This window comes from Takifugu rubripes, chromosome 18, assembly GCF_901000725.2.
Source record: "Takifugu rubripes chromosome 18, fTakRub1.2, whole genome shotgun sequence".
Taxonomy (NCBI): domain Eukaryota; kingdom Metazoa; phylum Chordata; class Actinopteri; order Tetraodontiformes; family Tetraodontidae; genus Takifugu; species Takifugu rubripes.
In genome coordinates this window covers 6,136,504-6,155,086 of record NC_042302.1, presented here as the reverse complement: position 1 = coordinate 6,155,086, position 18,583 = coordinate 6,136,504, and the positions used below count along the sequence as shown (strand labels likewise).

At 47.5% G+C, this 18,583-nt stretch overlaps 2 protein-coding genes across 8 annotated transcripts in view; one reads left to right on the top strand and one right to left on the bottom strand.

Annotated features, from left to right (window-relative positions):
- Nucleotides 1-18,583, bottom strand: part of cacna2d4a (calcium channel, voltage-dependent, alpha 2/delta subunit 4a) — a 49,347-nt gene that overhangs the window by 15,667 nt on the left and 15,097 nt on the right. The gene's annotated exons all lie outside the window — the stretch shown is intronic.
- lrtm2a (leucine-rich repeats and transmembrane domains 2a) lies at nucleotides 1,921-18,512 on the top strand. 3 transcript variants are annotated; one of them, XM_029825624.1, is made up of 7 exons: nucleotides 1,921-2,142; nucleotides 6,700-6,872; nucleotides 14,508-14,734; nucleotides 14,897-15,022; nucleotides 15,432-15,520; nucleotides 15,614-15,771; nucleotides 16,620-18,512. In XM_029825624.1, the coding sequence occupies exons 2-7, from the start codon at nucleotides 6,803-6,805 to the stop codon at nucleotides 17,120-17,122; spliced, it is 1,173 nt and encodes a 390-aa protein (XP_029681484.1). In that variant the 5' UTR covers nucleotides 1,921-2,142; nucleotides 6,700-6,802; the 3' UTR covers nucleotides 17,123-18,512. The 3 variants fall into 3 exon arrangements, with proteins under 3 accessions (XP_029681484.1, XP_029681483.1, XP_029681485.1); XM_029825623.1 differs by lacking the exon at nucleotides 1,921-2,142 and adding an exon at nucleotides 2,342-2,390; XM_029825625.1 differs by lacking the exons at nucleotides 1,921-2,142; nucleotides 14,897-15,022 and adding an exon at nucleotides 2,342-2,390.

The window sequence follows — 18,583 nt, the reverse complement described above, 5'->3', positions numbered from 1 at the left end:
GAAGCTGCGACGGTGAAATACAGCAGACAGGAAGTTGTATATAAACGGAAAAATTTCGAGTCGTATAGCTGAAATTAAAGCATTGTAATAAATATGACTATAAGGCAATGCGGCATCATAAAACACCCACTATAATGAGCTTCATTGTGGATTTTTTATTTATTTTTTCACAGGTCAAAAGGTTTCTTCATCAAAAGTAGGGTTCCAATTTTCCTGACAACCTGCTAGGCCTTCTAATTACACGGTTTAAAGGGAATTAGGATGCTATCCTTGATAACAGTAATAACCAGGAGCCGAAATTGAAAAAGCCGCTACCTGAACGCGCCGATAATAGAAGCGTATCCACAGATCTCGCCGTCAGCCCTCGGGGTGACTCACGGAGGCTCGGCCGATTTCCTCACATTCACACATACTTGCATGTAATTATACGCTGTGCTGTGGAGCCAAAATATTCGCATGCTCATTACCGGCACAATGTGTGTATGACAACTATGATTCAGTCCACGTGGAGAAGCTGCCAAGTAATTATATGCTTGTGTGCAAATAAACACGAGGTCCTCCCCATCCCACCAGCGGGGGATCGGCCTTGAATCCACCAAAGTGGCGCTGATGAAACTGACATTTCCTGAACGCGACGCGCCGACACGCGCGACTCAGAAGGTCAGCGTGATGCTCAGGAGTAACTCATCATATCAGAAGTCAACATCGTCCACCACCTGGTCGGAAAGGTCAATGATGTTCAATCCCTGTTATTACATGTCTATAAAGTGTAGCCCCGCTCGCTGAAGTCACACGGTACGATGCCCTGGATCTTCCTGCGTGGATTAGAGAAGATGCTGTTGAGAGGGGTCTCCGCTGCTGAGCATCAAATGATCCTTAATCGACTCGGCAGGGTTGATATAACGAGGGCTAGTTTTTATCTTGGTGACGACGACGCCATGGAAACAGGTGAAAACGGCCTCGTCCTCCCCTGAATTTTATAATTATTCATTGTAATAGGTGCGCGTGTGACAAGGCACGGCGTTTAATTCCTGAATAAATGGTCCCGGTTGATACCGAAAACCCAGGTGTTTGTTGGCAGCCCCCAGATCTGTCTCTCTGCCACGCACGCGGGTGCGCGCACACACAAACAGACACACGCAGGCATCGCTGCCACAGGGGGGAGAATGAAAATGAAAGAGCGAGAAGAGAGGAGGGGGGGAAGGAGAAAAAGAGGGAGGAGAAAAGCCCATGTGGCAGAGGGAGATTCTCATCTTCTCTGAATCAGCTGATCCCCCCCCCCCTTCGCTGTAGCTTGCATCGCTCTCTTCCTGTCACCCACCACACAAACCTGTCCTCTGCCTCCTTCTTTCTCCTCCTACCTTAATCTCTTTTCCAGAAGCCTCTTTTCTGTTTCTCTCACCACCTCCCTACACTCTCCTCATCCTGCCCTCCTACTCCCTCCTTTTTCGCCCCCCCCCCTCTCGGCTTTCACTGTTTTGTATTATCACTCTTTCTGTATTCCACCTCCCTCATCCTCTCTCACAGTGGGAGAGCTGCAGGCAGACAGAAGCAGCATACACTAATGTTACTATATTTGACAAGACACACACACTTGTGCCCCATGCACGACTGCACAAACATAGAGGAAAGAGTGTGTGTGTGTGTGTGTGTGTGTGTGTGTGTCTCACATACATGGAGCAGAAAGACAACCCTCAAGTGTACGTGTGAATAAACACACACATGCATACACACGTTCACTGATGCATGCTGAGTGCGGGAATCACAAACATAGCGACACACACGCGTGTGCGTGGGCGCGCACACACACCGGAGCAAGCGCATGACGCCAGCAACCCAATGCCGTTGTCTCTCTCGCAGTCACACACACTCCTCTCTCTCTCTCTCTCTCTCTCTCTCTCATTTCCACACACGCTCACACCTCTCAGACACACGGCGGTGCACGAGGCAGCGGACAGGACGTATCATTCATATAGGGAATAGATCCGAAAGAAAGGATTAACTCTCTCCATCCCTCTGCCCTTCTACGGACCACATCCTCTGTTGCCTGCTCTTGCATTTCTAAGCCTCTCCTTACCTCATTTTTTACATCTACAATCCCTACCCCCCCCCACACCATCCCTCCTTTTCTACAATTCATTGGTGGGTCGGAGGAGGAGCTGGGGGGGGGGGATTGTCTCTCTCCAGAAAGGATTATTCTTATATGAATTTGGACCGTGTATGTATGGATTTCTTGAACTGAAGTAGCGGCTGTTCACCCCCCCTTTTTTATGAGACAGTTTTGTTTTTGTTGTTATTGGGGAGATATATTTTTTTGGGGGGGTGGGTGGGTGGGGGGTGGGGGGGGCGGTGGTTGGTGGCAGAAGGCTATACAGCTGTTGGTGGTAAAGGTAAGTGTGTTTGTGGTGTTTGTCCTCACCGTCACGTAGATGACTGCAAAGAAACTACTCTTTATATAAAAGTGCCATTCGAGATAGCTCAAAGTCGACCTAGGGCAGAGGGAGAGTTGCCTTTACCCCCCCCCCCCCCCCCCCCCCCCCCATTAAACAAATACGCATTTCTGACAGGGCTAAAGTCGCATGCTGGGAAGACCTGGATGCTTAAAATGTTAAGGGCTACTCGGATTGGTGCAAAATGCACAAGGTACTGGTTGACAGAGATTTCAGGCTGTGGGCAAAGCTGACAGGAAAAGTGAGGTAAACAACTGTTTATGTTTACAAGACCTGAGGCAGGGAATATTTTGGTTGTATATATATTTTGAAACTAACATACGAACAACACTAGCAGCAGTGCACGCACAGTACACATATAAGAAATGTGTGATTTAAACAACCTTAAATGCAGTTGTTTTTAGAAAGAAATGCTAAGGTCGAGGTATATCCTAGCAGGTTAGCACGGCTAATGCATACAAACATATAATTATTCTTATGTTGCATGAGGACTTCAACCATGGCAACTTCCACACTCCAGTGAGAGGAAACGTACTTGAAAATACCAAAGCGTAGTTTTTTTTCACCAGATTCCATAAACAGTCTTTTTTTTCCCCATGTATGTGTCTATGGCACGTATACTGTGCCTGTGACAGCTTCGTCCTATGTCCTTACCTTCTTTCATGCACATGTGAGTTGCACAACTCCACTTTGCTTCTCTATTTCTTTCCACCTGCTGTGAAACACTCTCTAGACTCTACCGTTAATTAAAAAAAGTGCCATATAAAACGGATTGACTTGCGAGGGCTACACTGTAATTACGTGACAATGGAGTGGGAGTGAGACACTCCACCCTAATGCACTTGGAGTCTCTCTACCTCAGGTACCAATTAATGGAAAATGCCTAAAATATCCTCTGTGGCATGTTGATGCACTTGTAATTCAAAATCTAATGAAACTCATTATCACTAATTAGCTCGATGATTAGGTGCAGTTTGATAACCAAACAACTGTCAAAATAAAAAGACAGTTCTCTTAAAACTGGATATCTACAAACTAACTGATGACAAAACATGCAATTATCCCAATTTTTGAGTACTGAGACTTACACAAAATTACAGTCTAACTCTAAGATACAAAGCATGCTGTAATGGATGGATCATGTCAGACAATATTTCCTCATTATAAACTTCTCCACGGATTTAGCACACTGTTACTCCTGTTTATGGAAAGGAGGCTGGTCTACAGTATATTAACAACCAGTGTGTGCCTATAGCCCCCTTAAAATGTGCCTTTCTACAGTGTGTGTCTGCATAACTGCAGGGATGTGTAGTTATATTTGTCTACACGTTGTTGCCCCACGCATGTGTCAGCACATATACGCCTCTATCATATGCATGTGTTGGTCTCCTCTCCTATATAAGATGTTAAAAACCCTTTTCAAGGTCCTTGGCTGCATGCCTATTTTTGCTTATGTTTGCGACCAGTGTTTGGTACAGTCACACACACACACACACACACACACACACACACACACACACACACACACACACACACACACACACACACACACACACACACACACACACACATGCACGTATGCAAACAAAGGCAGAGAATTATGCGAACTGCTTTGCGCGCTAATCTCAAAATGATAGAACCTCAAACAATGTGTAAACAAGCAAACACCTGGCAACAGCGACACAACAGTGCATGTGTGGGTGTGTAAAGTATGTAAAGCTGAGGGTGAAAGATTTGGGGACACATTTTTCAGTCATGATGTCAATCAGTTTGATAGTATGGACCATTTATTAGCCAACAAATAATACCATTATGAACAACGTGGGAAAAAAATCACAAGCTAAACATGCTAACCCAACATTAGCTGGTGGTCTCCCAGGGTGTATGTTAGAGTGGAGCGTAAATCCAGCCCAAGTGCAGACAGGAAGCAGTTAGAGACAAACAGAATGAAATAAATAGCCTGGAAAGAGAAGAGGAGGTGCTACCTGACTCCCCTGCACGCAGATACATTGACACCCAACTATTTACACGTGGACAAATGTGTATGTGTGGGTTCTGGCTGCCTCATGTGTCCGGGTCAAATTGTTTCAAAAAAGGTTTTCTGAAAATAGCGCAACACCCATTTAATATGACGGGAACGGATGGGTGAACACTGACAAGCGGCTGCAGAGGTGACTCTCTGCTACAAATGCCATATATCATTTGAAGGGCGAATCGAGCGCGGTTGCACAGACGATTAGATTTTGGCACATTTCACCATCTGTATTAATTAACTCTGATATTTCGGCTATTTTTGCAGTTGTTTCAATGCGATTCATTCTCATTTTTAGTGACTCGGTGATTTCACTTAATACTGGTTAACACTTTCATCCTACCTAATGAAACACACATAATTACCAAGTGGTTGATTAAAAGCCCAACTTTCACTGGCGGCAACGGCGCCAATGCTAAAAGGAGGCATTAAAGAAGGATTTTTTTTAGACTAATTAAAACTTCTACGCAAATCAATTCAGTGAAAAGGGCAGAAAAAAGGGAAACCACACTTGTCACCATGTGTGAATGCAAAAACTGAACAGCTTGCGAATCATTTGCAGAGTGAGAGCTCTTCCCAAATTCATAGCATTCATAGCAAAATCCTTCCCCTTTTTCCCCCCTCAACAAGACTTGGGTACTCATTTAAAAAGAACTGCTGAAATTTCCCAGTAGATCCCGGCTAATGCAACTTTAATTGCACGCGTCTGCTGAAATGTCCATGCCTGTGATCCTCTGTCAAAGACAGAAAAAAAGGAGCGAGGGGAAGAGAAAGAGTAGGGAAGAAAAATGGGAACATGGGAATACTGGGCGCCGAAAGGTGACGCGATAAAGAAAGAAAGGATATGATAGAGGACAAGTTGGAGGAGAGAAGAGAAAGTACAGATTCTGCAGATTTTTAAATTAGGGGAATTGGTGAAAAAGCTGATGTTGTCAAGTTGTGACAGCAAAAATGATAAAACAAATGGCGCACACGGACACCTACTCCCCTTTCTTACATTTGGACCTTGTTTATCTCCCACTCTCTTTCTACATGACTCATATTTAACCCTCTTATTTACCCCCTCACCCCCTTTGATATCAGAGTGTTGCAACAGGTGCTAATTTACACCCAGACAGACATCGGAGCACATTCTCCTCCATTCCACTCCATGGAAAAATTGCAGGATGAATTGCTTATCCCAGCATGGTTGTTGTGGAATTTGGCACAGCTCTAATGGGGTTTCGATGCTGGGGAAAAAAGATACCGAGGCGCGATAAATTACACTTGCTGGCACTTTACATCAGTGAAATGAGGGTTAGCTTAGAGCTCTCTCATGTGGTAAATTAAGATTTGTAAATGTCCATTGTTTCACATGCTTTTTTCCCATAATGTGAGATATTTTTCATTACACGGCGTTAAATGAAGCAGCAACCTGGCAGAACTGATGACAAATAGAAAAAAAGCAATGTACCAGGATACTCTAGACACTGCAACAGTACCCACGAGGTATTTTCTATTAATTGTTGTGGAAATGATAAAGTAAACCTCAAAAGGTGGATATATAAGTTAAACCGGAACCTGAAGCCATCACAAGCGGATGCTTAGCTGTGAGATGGATCCACAAGCTTGCAGAGCCCAGATTAAACAAAAGCTCCTTCCAGCAGAGCGTGCGTGTGCACGTGTGTGTGTGTGTGTGTAAATCACTGGGTACTTTGATATTAACAACTCCCTCTTGCCATCTCGCTCCCCTCAGCTCTGCACCCTGCATCCAACAACAGCGCCAGGCTACTTTAATATTCTTGGTTTAATTATGACAGCCGGAACTCAAGCAGAATAAATCTCCCCTCTGTCTCCCCTCTTCCTTCTTCCACACGCCTCCGTATTGCTCGGTTTGTAAATCCTTCCCACCTTCTTTTCCTCCTCCCTCGCCCTGTGTCATTTCCATTTTGTCTCATTCTTAGTGTCAGTCTCAGTGCCAGACAGTAGCAGCAGGGGGTCTGTCTGAGGGGAATGCAAGCTGATTGTGCTAACTGCCAAAGCACATCTATTATTTGCTCTCAAGACAGTTTGTGATGCCTGTTAACACACACACACACACACGCCTGTGCTATGTGCACTGTAGGTGAAAACAGCCTCATCATCGATGGACAATATATAAAAAGAGCGTCCTGCTAGCATCCCACCTGCCCGAGGGGCTGAAATTGTAAATGACACTGACTTTATTTCTCTCCACAGGTGTTTTTTTCTGGCGCCACCCTGGTGAAGGCTGCAGGCATGGCGGCTTGACGTCCCCATAGACCCTCGCTCCTCCAGCAGAGGAAGGCTGAAGAGCTGCATCATGCCCCCCAACATCCGCCCCATCGACCTCCCCCCCACCAGCTCTACCACCCGCTACCTGGCAAGACCCGGTGAGTGCGGCGTATTGGCCAAAAAGATGAGGGAAATCTGCAGAGAAGGAGAAGCGTGAGCTTCTCCTTCTATCTGTCCACGCATTGCAGTATTCTAGCTCCACATGACAGGATGAACACTGCCTGTTTTGACAGCTGCTGTTAGCATACACACACATGCACACACACGCACACAAACAGTGGCCACATGCCAGTTCCTGCGAAATGCCACATTAATACATGTATTAATACAGCCTGCAGTTTGTGGAAACAAAAGTAAAGGGGGAATGATGGGAAGAGAGCTGCAGGTTATTTGTCTTGCCACCCTTTCTTTTCTATCCTACCTATTGTTCATTCCTCAGTTCCACCATGTCCTCCACCCATTATTCTCCTCTGGCTCTTCACTCACATCAATTTTCTCCCCCATTTTGACCCGTCTTTCCTCCCCTCCTTCATTCACTTACTGTCCACGTCTCTCTCGACGATCATAATCTCCCTCTATCTCTCCACCCATTTGGTGCTACGGGTACACTCCATCAAAACAAAGACCCATCCGAATTCGGGTGGCATAGCAACAGATACAACGGCAGCATATGCGCACGTTTGTTGTGGAGTGGTGGAATCCTGCTCGCTGAAAGATTCCACACGCTCTTCGTGAGTGAATAGACACGCAGGAAAGCTGTTTCCTGCTCGTCGCTAACGTGACAGGAGATGGCATGTTGCAACCGGCACAGGGGGAAACAAACTTTGCAGCAAAACAGGCATCTTCCTATTACAGAGGTGTTATACTTCCGAAGGCATCTGGCATCAATAACCCCAAAAAACACCAGGGACGCTAAGGAGCAGGGCACCACTATCAGTCAGAAACGCCACACGCCCACGCAGCACCTCAGGATTGATGGGTATGCCTCTCTTTGCTTCATCACACTGGTGCTCTCTCTTCTCTTCTCTCTTCCCCTGACTTCCACCTTCCATTTGTCTCTGTGTTGTATTTACTCCAGTATAACTGCCTCACCTCTATGTGTACGTGTGTGTTTCCCTGTTTCAGTAGATTTCATTAAGCAGTAAAATTATAAAAAGTGCATTAAAGCGATTGCGAACAGGATAATAAATGTGCTCCTCTTACTAGTTGATCTTCAGTACAACAGTATTCTCACAGCGGTTAATCTGGTTAATGGAAGAAAAATGTGCACCATCAAAATTAACAAGCACTTTAATCCAATCCTATTTTGACGTGACATACATCTCTCAAAATCCCACAAAGTTTGGAAGAGTTGGTGGTTATCACCGGGGGAGGGGGGTGGGGCACTTTAATAAACCGAATCCTACGCACTCCAGTGCTGCTTTACAGAAAGTAATGTTTGTGAAAGCATCACGGAGCAGTTCTTGGCATTTCAATCCAATTCCAAACCATTCACCGTTTACTCTGGTGCCAAGTGATATACTTGTCTTTCCGAACCAGCCGAGTTTATATTTAACAATAGCAAAAAGTTTTGTGGAGCTTTGTAAATGCTTAGGGGAGGAGGGACGTCTTGCTTTAGCATTTCACATCAGCCACGATTCAGAGTTTTAAGTCAAAGAAATAACTGATTTAGTTTTATTTGCCAGAGAACAAAAGCTGCTGTTTATAATAGGTTCAACTACAAAGGTCAAATTAGACCTGACAGGTGTTCAAATACAGAAACAAGTGGGTGAAAGGGGGACGAAAAGCACGGCAGCTCAATCCAATAAAAGTTCCAAAGGAGACAAATGAGAGGAGAACATAACGTGAAGAACGAGAGAGGGGCGAGTAAAGAGGAATGAGGAGGAGGAGGAGGAGGAGGAGGAGGAGAGATAAGATGAAGGAGCTTTGGTGAGGAAAAGGATGGATGAAGGAAGAGAGGTGATGAAGGAGAACAGAGAGGTCTACCAGGAACCATATGGTGCCTCCAGGCCGCCGTGATCGTACAAATTCATTACACACACACACACACACACACACACACACACACACACACACACACACACACACACACACACACACACACACTGCGGCTTATCCGATCATATTGTGTGTGTACAGTATGTGTTTATGCTCCTTGTTATAGTTCCAGAACAAAGCCTGGAGATTAACTGGCCACGTAGCTTCTGATCAAAAGAGCGGCAGAGAAAAGTGGTGGAGAATGAAGGGATTGGGCTTTAAACGGAGAGCCGAGACCCTGAGCGGGGTTAAAACATTTGGAACACAGCCATAATACTGTACAGTCACTCCGGCTGTCGCGTCACACTCGGCACACAGCTGTGACACCGGGCGCTGATTAAAAGAGGGGTCGGAATGAAGTCACGGCGGCAAATACGGCGGACGCAGGCGTCAAATCAAGCCCCGCGTCAGCTCTAAGCTGGAGATATTTGATAGAGATCACTAGACACAAAGATTTTAAATGTTTAAAGATGCCCGGTGAATGTAGTGACAAACTAAATACATCACGGCTGACAGCTGGGGGATTTTCTCCACCCGGCTGGGACACTAAGTCTGACATGAAACCACAGAACTGCAGCGGTGGGAAGCAGTTTAGTTCACTGCGTACATGATTTTAAAGATTAAAACTAAACTTGGCTGATCTGAGATGGGGTCTCCACAATGCCAGTAAAGCCTATGAGTCAGCAGCACCATTCAACGGAATTAGGTATGAATTCATCTATTATTAGAACTAAAGTTCTTCATCATCGGTGCTGTAATATATCTGGCCTTTGGTAGTTTTTCTTCTCGGACATGCTCGGACATCTTGACCCCTGACCTCTGCCGCCCTCACACTGATGTCTGATGATCTTGAGCTGACCTTGCTGCACTCTTGCATGCAGAAGTCGGCTCGCTCATGCCTGGGTGACGGAACACGCAAATGTGCACAGTTTCAAAGGACCCTGGCAGGGATCAGTGTGGATAATCCCCGCCGCCATAAACAGCACCGCTCCAGAACTCAACGTACAGCACTAATGTGTTGCACTTAAAACGAGCCTTGAATGGCTTTAAGGTCAGGCAGAGAGGACTACTGTCTAAAATAATGATTAAAAATGATGACGCTGTTCCTGGAAACCACGATTGTTCCAAATGCCCTCAACCTGTTCAGAAAGGTGCAGCTACTTAAAAGGATAACAGACCTCCAGCCCTCTGCAAGTCAAATTTTATAATAAGAGCTATCAACAGAATCTAACATTGCGGCTTGTGCAGAGAAATCGAAGGAAACACTAAAAGGGAGCCCTGAGTTCTATGCGTGCGGCCGTGCACGTGCAGTCTGGATCAATACCATGTGTTTATCTGCCCGTCCCTGGCAACACATTATGACCTGTCACACATCCAAGGAGAAATCTGTTCTATTCTCGGCTCATTGATGCTATCAGAGACAAGTGTCCTTAAAATTTCCCTCCCACTCTGACCATATTCAGCCCTGGAGTGAGCTGCAGTTGCGGCTAGCAGAAAGCAGCGCATGCATCAAAGCTTTCTGGAGGCAGCTGCATATTACGCTTCAGCTTGTCTGCCATCACTTGTTTCCCCCTCGTGTTTATCACTCAACGTCTCCATCTTACCTGTCACTCACCTTTCCTATTATGACAGCGCTGCATGGCACGCGGTTCCCACGAGCCGTGTTTTAGCCCGTGTGTCACAACAAATTGATACAGATAGCCTCCATTACAGAGACATATTAGGCTCTACGAGCTCACCCCTCCAAGTCAAAATAATGAGTCTGTCTTACGGAAGCCGAATTCATCACGGGCGACAAGGACAATAGAGACAGAGCGAGCGAGAATAGGCGGCAGGGAAGTGGCGGATGAAAAGGGACGCGAGTAAACAGAAGGGAGCAAGGAGAAAATAGAGATTATTTTTCTGAAGCAATCCCACGGCGGCAGAGAAGGCATGGAGCCATTTTGGGCTCCAGTTTCTCCTCTCCTCATCACACTGTCAGCAGGAGTACATCCCAAAGCCCTTCAGCTCCTCGTTAGCCTCAACTGCTGTTTGTGCATTTCTGTGCGCGTGTGTGTGTGTGTGTTTGTGTGTGTGTGTGAGAGCGATTGTGAATTCTACCATGTGAGCAGGCTGCAGTATCACCGATATTAGACAATGTGGGTTAAATGATGGTATCTAATGTGAGCTCCAAACACTCCCCATGTGTCCTCTTTGAATTTAGAAATGTACCTGGTTGCTATAGTAACAGCATCACCTTATCAGCATTTGGGGGAACAAGCTTAATTGAACTGCCGGGACGTTGATAACACAGGCCTCCTTTTATACGGCGCCTGGAGGGAGAACTTACGGAGCATAGAGAGATTTAAACAGAAAGATTCAAGGGGAAACATGCTGACTGGCTGTTTTCCATCTGGAACAGCCTCTGACTGTTTACACATACTGCTGCTGCCTGACGCCACCCCAAACCTAATCTTTACATTTTCCCACACCTCTATTCCATAGACGGGCCTCGTTACGGCGCCCTTTTAACTGTATTTACGTCCTTTGTGCACTTGCCCGCCCCGTTCTCAGCTGGCTGTATTTGTTTTCCCACTCAAGACAGTGAAGGAAACGTTAGCGTTCAACGCCTCACCGGCCTGTGGATCGGGTGTCGCCGCTCACACAGGAGTCAGATCTAAATGTGCAGGACTCCTCGGTCACTCTCAGGAATAGTCCGATGTGTGAAACATTAAATAGTACCAAAAACTAGGCCGAGCCAGCGAGTGTGCTACACGGGGGACAGCTGGCCCGTCCCGTAACATGATAGCGAGTGTGTCAATTGCATGGAAAACAGCTTGGCCCCAGGTAACATGCAACTGGGCTCAATAACAAGTGCATGTGGGGATGACATCATAGCTGGGTCCGGTGTCACCCGGGGCCTCCAGATATAAGCTTACCGACAGCTGGGGGAGCTGTAAAGCCTCGCTGTCTTGGAGACGCCGTCAAACATCACCGCATTTATACGGCGAAATAAATCGAACGCTTGAATTTGGCCCCGGCATCACAAGGTCAAAAATGATAAAAATAAGGCTACGCTAAATTTACCGTCGAGATGAGCGCCGATCGAGGCGCAAAGCGCCGTTTAAAGGCTGAAATTCGAGACGACGGCAGCGCCAATCAAGGAATTTTGACGACATCTTCGATTTATGTTTCTCATTCCTGGACTGTGAGGGTCTTTAAAAAGAAATCGTCCCATCTGACAACAACTCCAGATGGGGGTGATGGAAGCCTCATGTCCACCCTTGCTCTCAGAATCTCTTCTGAAGTTTTGCTTCAATTCAAAGAGGAACATCTCCTTGCATTTTAATGGCTTGTCTTGGTTTGTTCCTCGTCGCTGAGAGCATTGCCAGCCTACATTTGCCAAATATGTCAGCACTTTTTACGGGATGTGTTTGGGGAGCCTTATAAAAGATTCAGTCTGAAGTCTGTGTGCACTGAATTAAACAGCAAAGAACCACTTAAAGGTATTTGGACTTCCTTTCTTTCTCCCGACTGCGGCGGAATAGTTTTCCTTCTGGTTTTGCAGCGTGGACCTCTGCAGCAGAGCGGATTTGGAGCGCCTAAAATAAGGCGAAACAACCAGTCGCTCCATCACGAGAGCAACTAAAACCACTCATAAATGTTAGAAGACGGGCTTTGACGTTGAGTGAGGGCAGGGGAGGGTAAGGAGGAGAAAAAAAAGAATGGGGAGAGAGCAAATCTACACACAGAGGTTTCAGATTTAACGCAAAATCCGGAAGTGGTGGGAAGAGGCATTTCATTCCTCTCTGTCCGACTCTTTGACCCGCTCTCAGCTGCACAGCATAATGGTCCTACCTCTCCCATTCACTGTCCTCCTCTGTCTCCGTCCCCATCTTACCTTTCAACACGCTGTGCAGCACAATCCCTCCAGATTGCTACTGAGCTGCTTCGCTGGGAGATGGACGTTATGCGGTAAATGGCACAGGACGCTTCAGGATACTTGAAAATCTCCCCACTTTAATCTATTTTTAAAGTCCGGTCCATTTTTCCCAAAGATTAGGATTATACTATAAAATGGAGCAGAGGAGGAACAGGAGACATCACAGATCTTTCTTTTCTCCAGGCCAATATCTTTTTTGTCTCTTTCTTTTAGTTAGAATGCAAATTTGAGTCCGCTATTGCTGTTAACTAATTTATAAAGCTCAAAAAAGCTTTAAAAAAAATAGAAATGTTAAAATAGATTAGTGCTTCCATGCATTTCCATTACAAAAGCAGACATCCCTTTTGGATGCATACTTTTAATTTTTTTTTTTTTTTAAACGCCTTCTCACTAGCTTAAATCACTGAATAATCTATTATTTTAACAATGCTTCCAGTAATGCACATACGGGGGCATAACGATTCATTAGGGCTCTAATCAACAATTTGTGTCAGACTGGAACAATCTGTCGCTACTAGGAATCAGTTTACGACCACGTGTAATGAAATCACACATGAGTTTTGGACGGGAGTCGCACAGCATCCTCTCCAGCGCTCACGTCAGCACAGAGGCTTTATATTTTATCAGATAGCGAGGCCCTGAAGCAAGGCCAGTTACTTTAGAAGAATGATACGGCTTTTATTACGCAATCTTGCACAGAGAAATAAGATGGTCATTGCATTTTTATATATACATCAGGATGTGAACTGGGTAGTAAAGAGCTCTTACGTGGAGTTTCATCACAGTGAGAGGGACTGAATGTGAATGAGAGGAAACGGAGCAAACGAGAAGACGGACGAGAGTGTGACAAAAGCCAATCGCACACTGTGAAATAGATGCTAATAATATGCAGATGATGCAAGAGATGAAATGTGCTGCTGAAGCAACGACTCCTGTCACAAAGTGAAAAGTGCTGTGTCTAGTCTCTGGAGTGCAATATCAAGCTTAGTTGGGCACTGAGCAAACACACACACCCACACGCACACACACACACCAGATAAAGCATAATTCATGTTGATAAGCAATTGGATGGAAGCAAAGTCAGCCATTGTGGAAAGAAAAGCGAGGGAATATGGAAGTGTGGAGAAAGAGAGGGTGAAGATAAAGAGATGAACTAATGGGATACAATACTACACAGAGGCAAATGTAGGAAAAAGTAGTGGAATACAAAGGAAGAGGAGAAAAACAGGGACACAAGTGCCGCTTATTATCTTGTCCGTTTCACTCCGAAATAAAAAGAGTTTGCGACGATTTGCCGGATCAGCGCACAAAACGAATACCGTCGCAGAGAATATGTGCTGCGCTTCGCACGTGCAGGGATCATTTGGAGAATGTGAGTAATCTTTTCCGGACCAGAGCAGGATCTGGAATTTCTGATGAAGGAGTCTTTGATCGGACCCCAGTGTGGTTTCCTGATATTCCAACATCCGCGCGACCGCGATCCTGTCGAAGTAAAGGGTGGAAAATGGAAGTAATCCACGTTTCCTCAGCTTTGAATACAATATCAAACCCGCCTCCGGTGAGGAGAAGGCATTCCTTTTGGCCTGTCGGCTGTGTTTTGTTCCCCTTTTGAAACTCTCTGCAGCCACTATCTGAGAACGGCCTCCTGAAATGAATCACTTTGGTAACAGGCAGTATTTTAGACGGCTCAAATGAGCAGTAAAACAGCTTTTAGTTGATAGACTCCTTCAGGGAAACTAACCAATCTTTTTTTCCCCACCCTTCTCTCCTCAAGTCTTCCTCTGTGGCCTCTGCCTCCTGGCAGTGATGCTGCCCGTGGCGTCCTCCTGCCCTCCTCCCTGTCTCTGCTACTCAGATGGTTTGGTGGACTGCGGGGGCCGGGGTCTCCTGACCCTGCCTCCCCTTCACCTCCTGCCTCCGGGGAGTCACTCCCTCCTGCTAGCCAACAACCATCTTGCCTCGCTGGGACCCTCTGCCTTCGCCAACCTCTCGTCTCTGGAGGTGGGTTCATCGACGCGGTTAAATCGGACACATTTGAACAAAGAAAAAGCAATTAGGGCCAAATGTTGTCTTCTGGTTTTATTTTTATGCTACGTTCGCGTTGGCTATGCAAATTTCTCCAGTGGGAATATGAAAGTAAACATGCGTTTGTGTGCATTTTAGGAACTGGACCTCTCTAATAATTACCTGGACAATTTACCAGCTGGGTTATTCAGAGACATGTCCAACCTGACAAAACTGACCCTGCACAACAATTCGCTGACAGGAATGGAGAGGGAACTCTTCCAGGTGCTGTAGCTCACGCAACGCCACGCTTTCTCGATTCATGTTGCAGCATTTTAGGTAGAAAGGGCATTTAGTCTCCAACAGCTTTGGACCTCTGCTTGAACCTAAAGTAAAAGCAGCATGACTTATAGGAGTGATTTAACACTCACTTAACAGAGTCGGTCTGAACGGCCATACAGTCCACGATTGGGCTCCCGTCCAGGTGCTTAATTAATAGGAAACCATTTGCTGGAAAACGTACACCCACTTTTATCAGTCCCGGAAACACTCAGGATAAGCCCGTGTCATGACTTCTCTTGAACCGAGTCACGAAAGAAAAGAAAAACTTTAATCCCCAAAGTAGCGCTAGCTGTGCCTCCCGGCAGTAAAGACTGTATGCAGCATTGTGGAGTTTGTTGTGACGCTTCTACAGGGATTAGGAGGTCTTCAGAGTCTCGATCTGTCCCTCAACGGCCTGTCGTCCGTTCCTCTGGGGGTCCTGGATGAGCTGCAGAGCCTCAGGTAGACCTCCCCAACGCACGCCTGACTCTTTAAGGCTTAGGGGGGAGTTTTAAGCTCAAATGCTCCCTCACCTTCATTCTGACTGTTTCACAGGCTGCTGTCCCTCTCGGGAAACAGGCTCCGCGGGCTGGAAAGGGCAGCGTTCGAGCCGCTCGCCAATCTCCAACACCTGGAACTGGGACAGAACCCCTGGGAATGTGACTGCAACCTGCGCGACTTCAAACACTGGATGGAGTGGCTGCTGTACAGAGGTAGAGGCTCCGCCGATACGCCGGGCCTTTGAAAGGGCGACCCCGGCCCGACCGCAAAGCGAAGGGCGGCGCGGGCATGAAGGTGCCTTTATTTGCAGGTGCACGTGCCGGGCCGCGAGCACGTCGCATGACAACAGACTCTGGGGCTCCGGCTCTTGTGTAAAAAACACAACAACCTCTCCTTCACCTCGGCGCCTCAGGCCTGTGCTGCCCCGTCGGTCTGCTCTATTCTTCTGTTGTGGCGTTCTGTTCTGTTCCGTTCTGCGTCGCCAGACTCTTCCGCACGGACCCGATCATTGAGTCACTGCAGCGGGGGGGGGGGGGTTGGTTTACGGAGGGGACGTTTGCTCATTGGGTATGGAAGCGTGGCCGTAGCTCCTGAAAGGGTAGATGAGCCGTTTCCGCAGGGCAATCATTTGTCACACCACTTCCTGTTATTGCCCTCCTTGATTTCATCGTTCCCCATCCGAGGGTGCGGATCAACGGCTTCGTAAAATCCGGAGACAGGCGCGCCGCGCGGGGACAAATGCGGCGTGTGATGATAACAGAGTGGCTCCCCGACCCCCTGCCGCTCGTGGGAATTAGTGACTCAGATATTTCTCCCGTCTGCACAGGCGGCAGAGCGCCGCTCGAGCTCGGCGTGTCGTCTAATGAATTATAGACGGGCTTAGTTGAGGCTATCTCCATCTAAGTGTCGAGGGCACAGCAAACGCCACGTGTGTGCTGAGCGACGGATGACTCATCCACGTGTTGGTTCAGCCGCCCCCTCCCCTCTCGTGTAATTGGCGGTGTTTTACAGGCGTTTTGCCGCCGTCCCCACTCTTCACCTGTTTCCCTCCATCCTACAGGGGGGCGAGTGGACGCCGTGGAGTGCACGCTCCCGAAGGACCTGCGTGGGCGAGACATCCGAGGCGTCCCGGTGGAAATGTTCAATTACTGCCTCCAACTTGAAGATGAGAACGGAGGGGAGGGGCCGCGGCCCGGACAAGGAGGGGCGCCCCCCTGCAGCAGGGCCCTCGGCCCCAGCGGAGTGCCGGTTTCTGACAAGAGCAACGCGGGCGACGACTCCTCCTCCAACGTGGGCGGGGGAGGCGGCGAGGCGCCGGCGGATTGCGTCCGGGCCCGGTACAGACCCGTGAGCGTGCGCCGCGCCATCGGCACGGTGGTGATCGCCGGCGTGGTGTGCGGCATCGTCTGCATCATGATGGTCGCGGCTGCAGCTTACGGCTGCATCTACGCCTCGCTGATGGCCAAGTACCAGCGGGAGCTGAAGAAGAGGCAGCCGCTGATGGGGGACGGCGAGGCAGACGGCGAGGACAGGGAGGAGAAACAGATCTCATCTGTGGCTTAGAAGGACGGGGCGGGGCGGGGAGGGGCGGTGTTGGCAGGAGGGTTGGAAATTAAGGGCTCAAAGAGGGGAGAGTTGGACGTTCCGTCCACAAGACGGTGGGGACAGGTCTCGTCGCTCTCGCTCTGCATTTTAAACTGACACCTTTCTCCCAGGTTGTGTCTTCCATCCTTGGTCCTACTTCTATTTTTAGCCATCTCTCACTCTGTCCCAGTCTGTGCAACACACACACACACACACACACACACACACACACACACACACACACACACACTCTGTTCTCTCATTTTCTTCTTCATTTGGAGGCATTTCTACCGCAGCATTCCTCCAACTCGCCTACCAGCCACCTACTGCTGCTCTTGGCTGTTGTTGAATATTATATTGGCTGAGCAACAAAAATAAATATGCTGTCCTCTCTCACACGAAACATCCCATTTAAGCTGGAACAGGACACTTGTGGCACACGGTCGCTCAGTGTTCCCAAACCTGGATTGTATTTTCGAGGATTTCGAGGATCTAAATTGTAAGTTGGACCAACGTGAGGCAACTTTAACGAGCTCACATCACATTTGCACGTTTCTCCTCCTGCCCGAAGGCAGAAGCGACCCCTGCCAAGATCCACCATCCTCCGTTTGGTCGAGATTTCCTCCCAATCTCGAAGCAACGCTGCAGAAAGGGAAATGAGAGAGACGCTGATGGAGGCGCCGACGCCTCCCCGCCGCTTTGTTGCAGAGACAATAGTGATCCAGCCGGTGAGCTGACGGGCGTGTCTGTTCGGGAGGGTTAACGTGGACGAAGAAGGCGTCCGCAGCGTCTATCGTCCGCTCCTCTCAGAGTTTAGACCAACGACGTGACATTTGTGTGGCTGCCGCCTCTGCTGAGAAAGTCAAACGGATTTTCTGGGATTTCCTGGACGTTTCCAGGACTTTGCGGGAGAACAAACACCTTTCCGTCCGAGCTCATTCGCAGGCTCATTTCAAGCATCAGAGGTGAAAGTTTGCTACGGTGGCATGGAAGCACTTTCTCAGAGATTCTGGCACGGACACAGGATTTCAGCTAAGGACTGCAAACTTCAGAATCCTGCACTTTAGTTCCCTAATCTGCCCTCCTTCCTCTTCCTTTTCCTCTACTAAAAGGGATAACTTGCCCGGAGGGGTTAGAACAAACAAGGGATTAAACAAAATGACGCTGCTATATTTCCCCTCCTCCCCCTTATCCCTTTATCTCTACACCTCTCTTTCCATCCTGTGTAATTCATGGGAAGTTTTTCCATGCTTTTGTTCCTTTAATCCACTTGCTCTTTGTCTCCTGTAGTCCTGGATGTGGTCAGCAATATGCAATGTAATGTGTGCCACAAATTACCTTTCCTTTCCTTTCCTTTGGTTTCAATAACAGTAGATTTAATTGGAAACCTTTCCCTTTTTTTTTTCTAAAACTACAATTATGTTTATAGATGCGATGAAT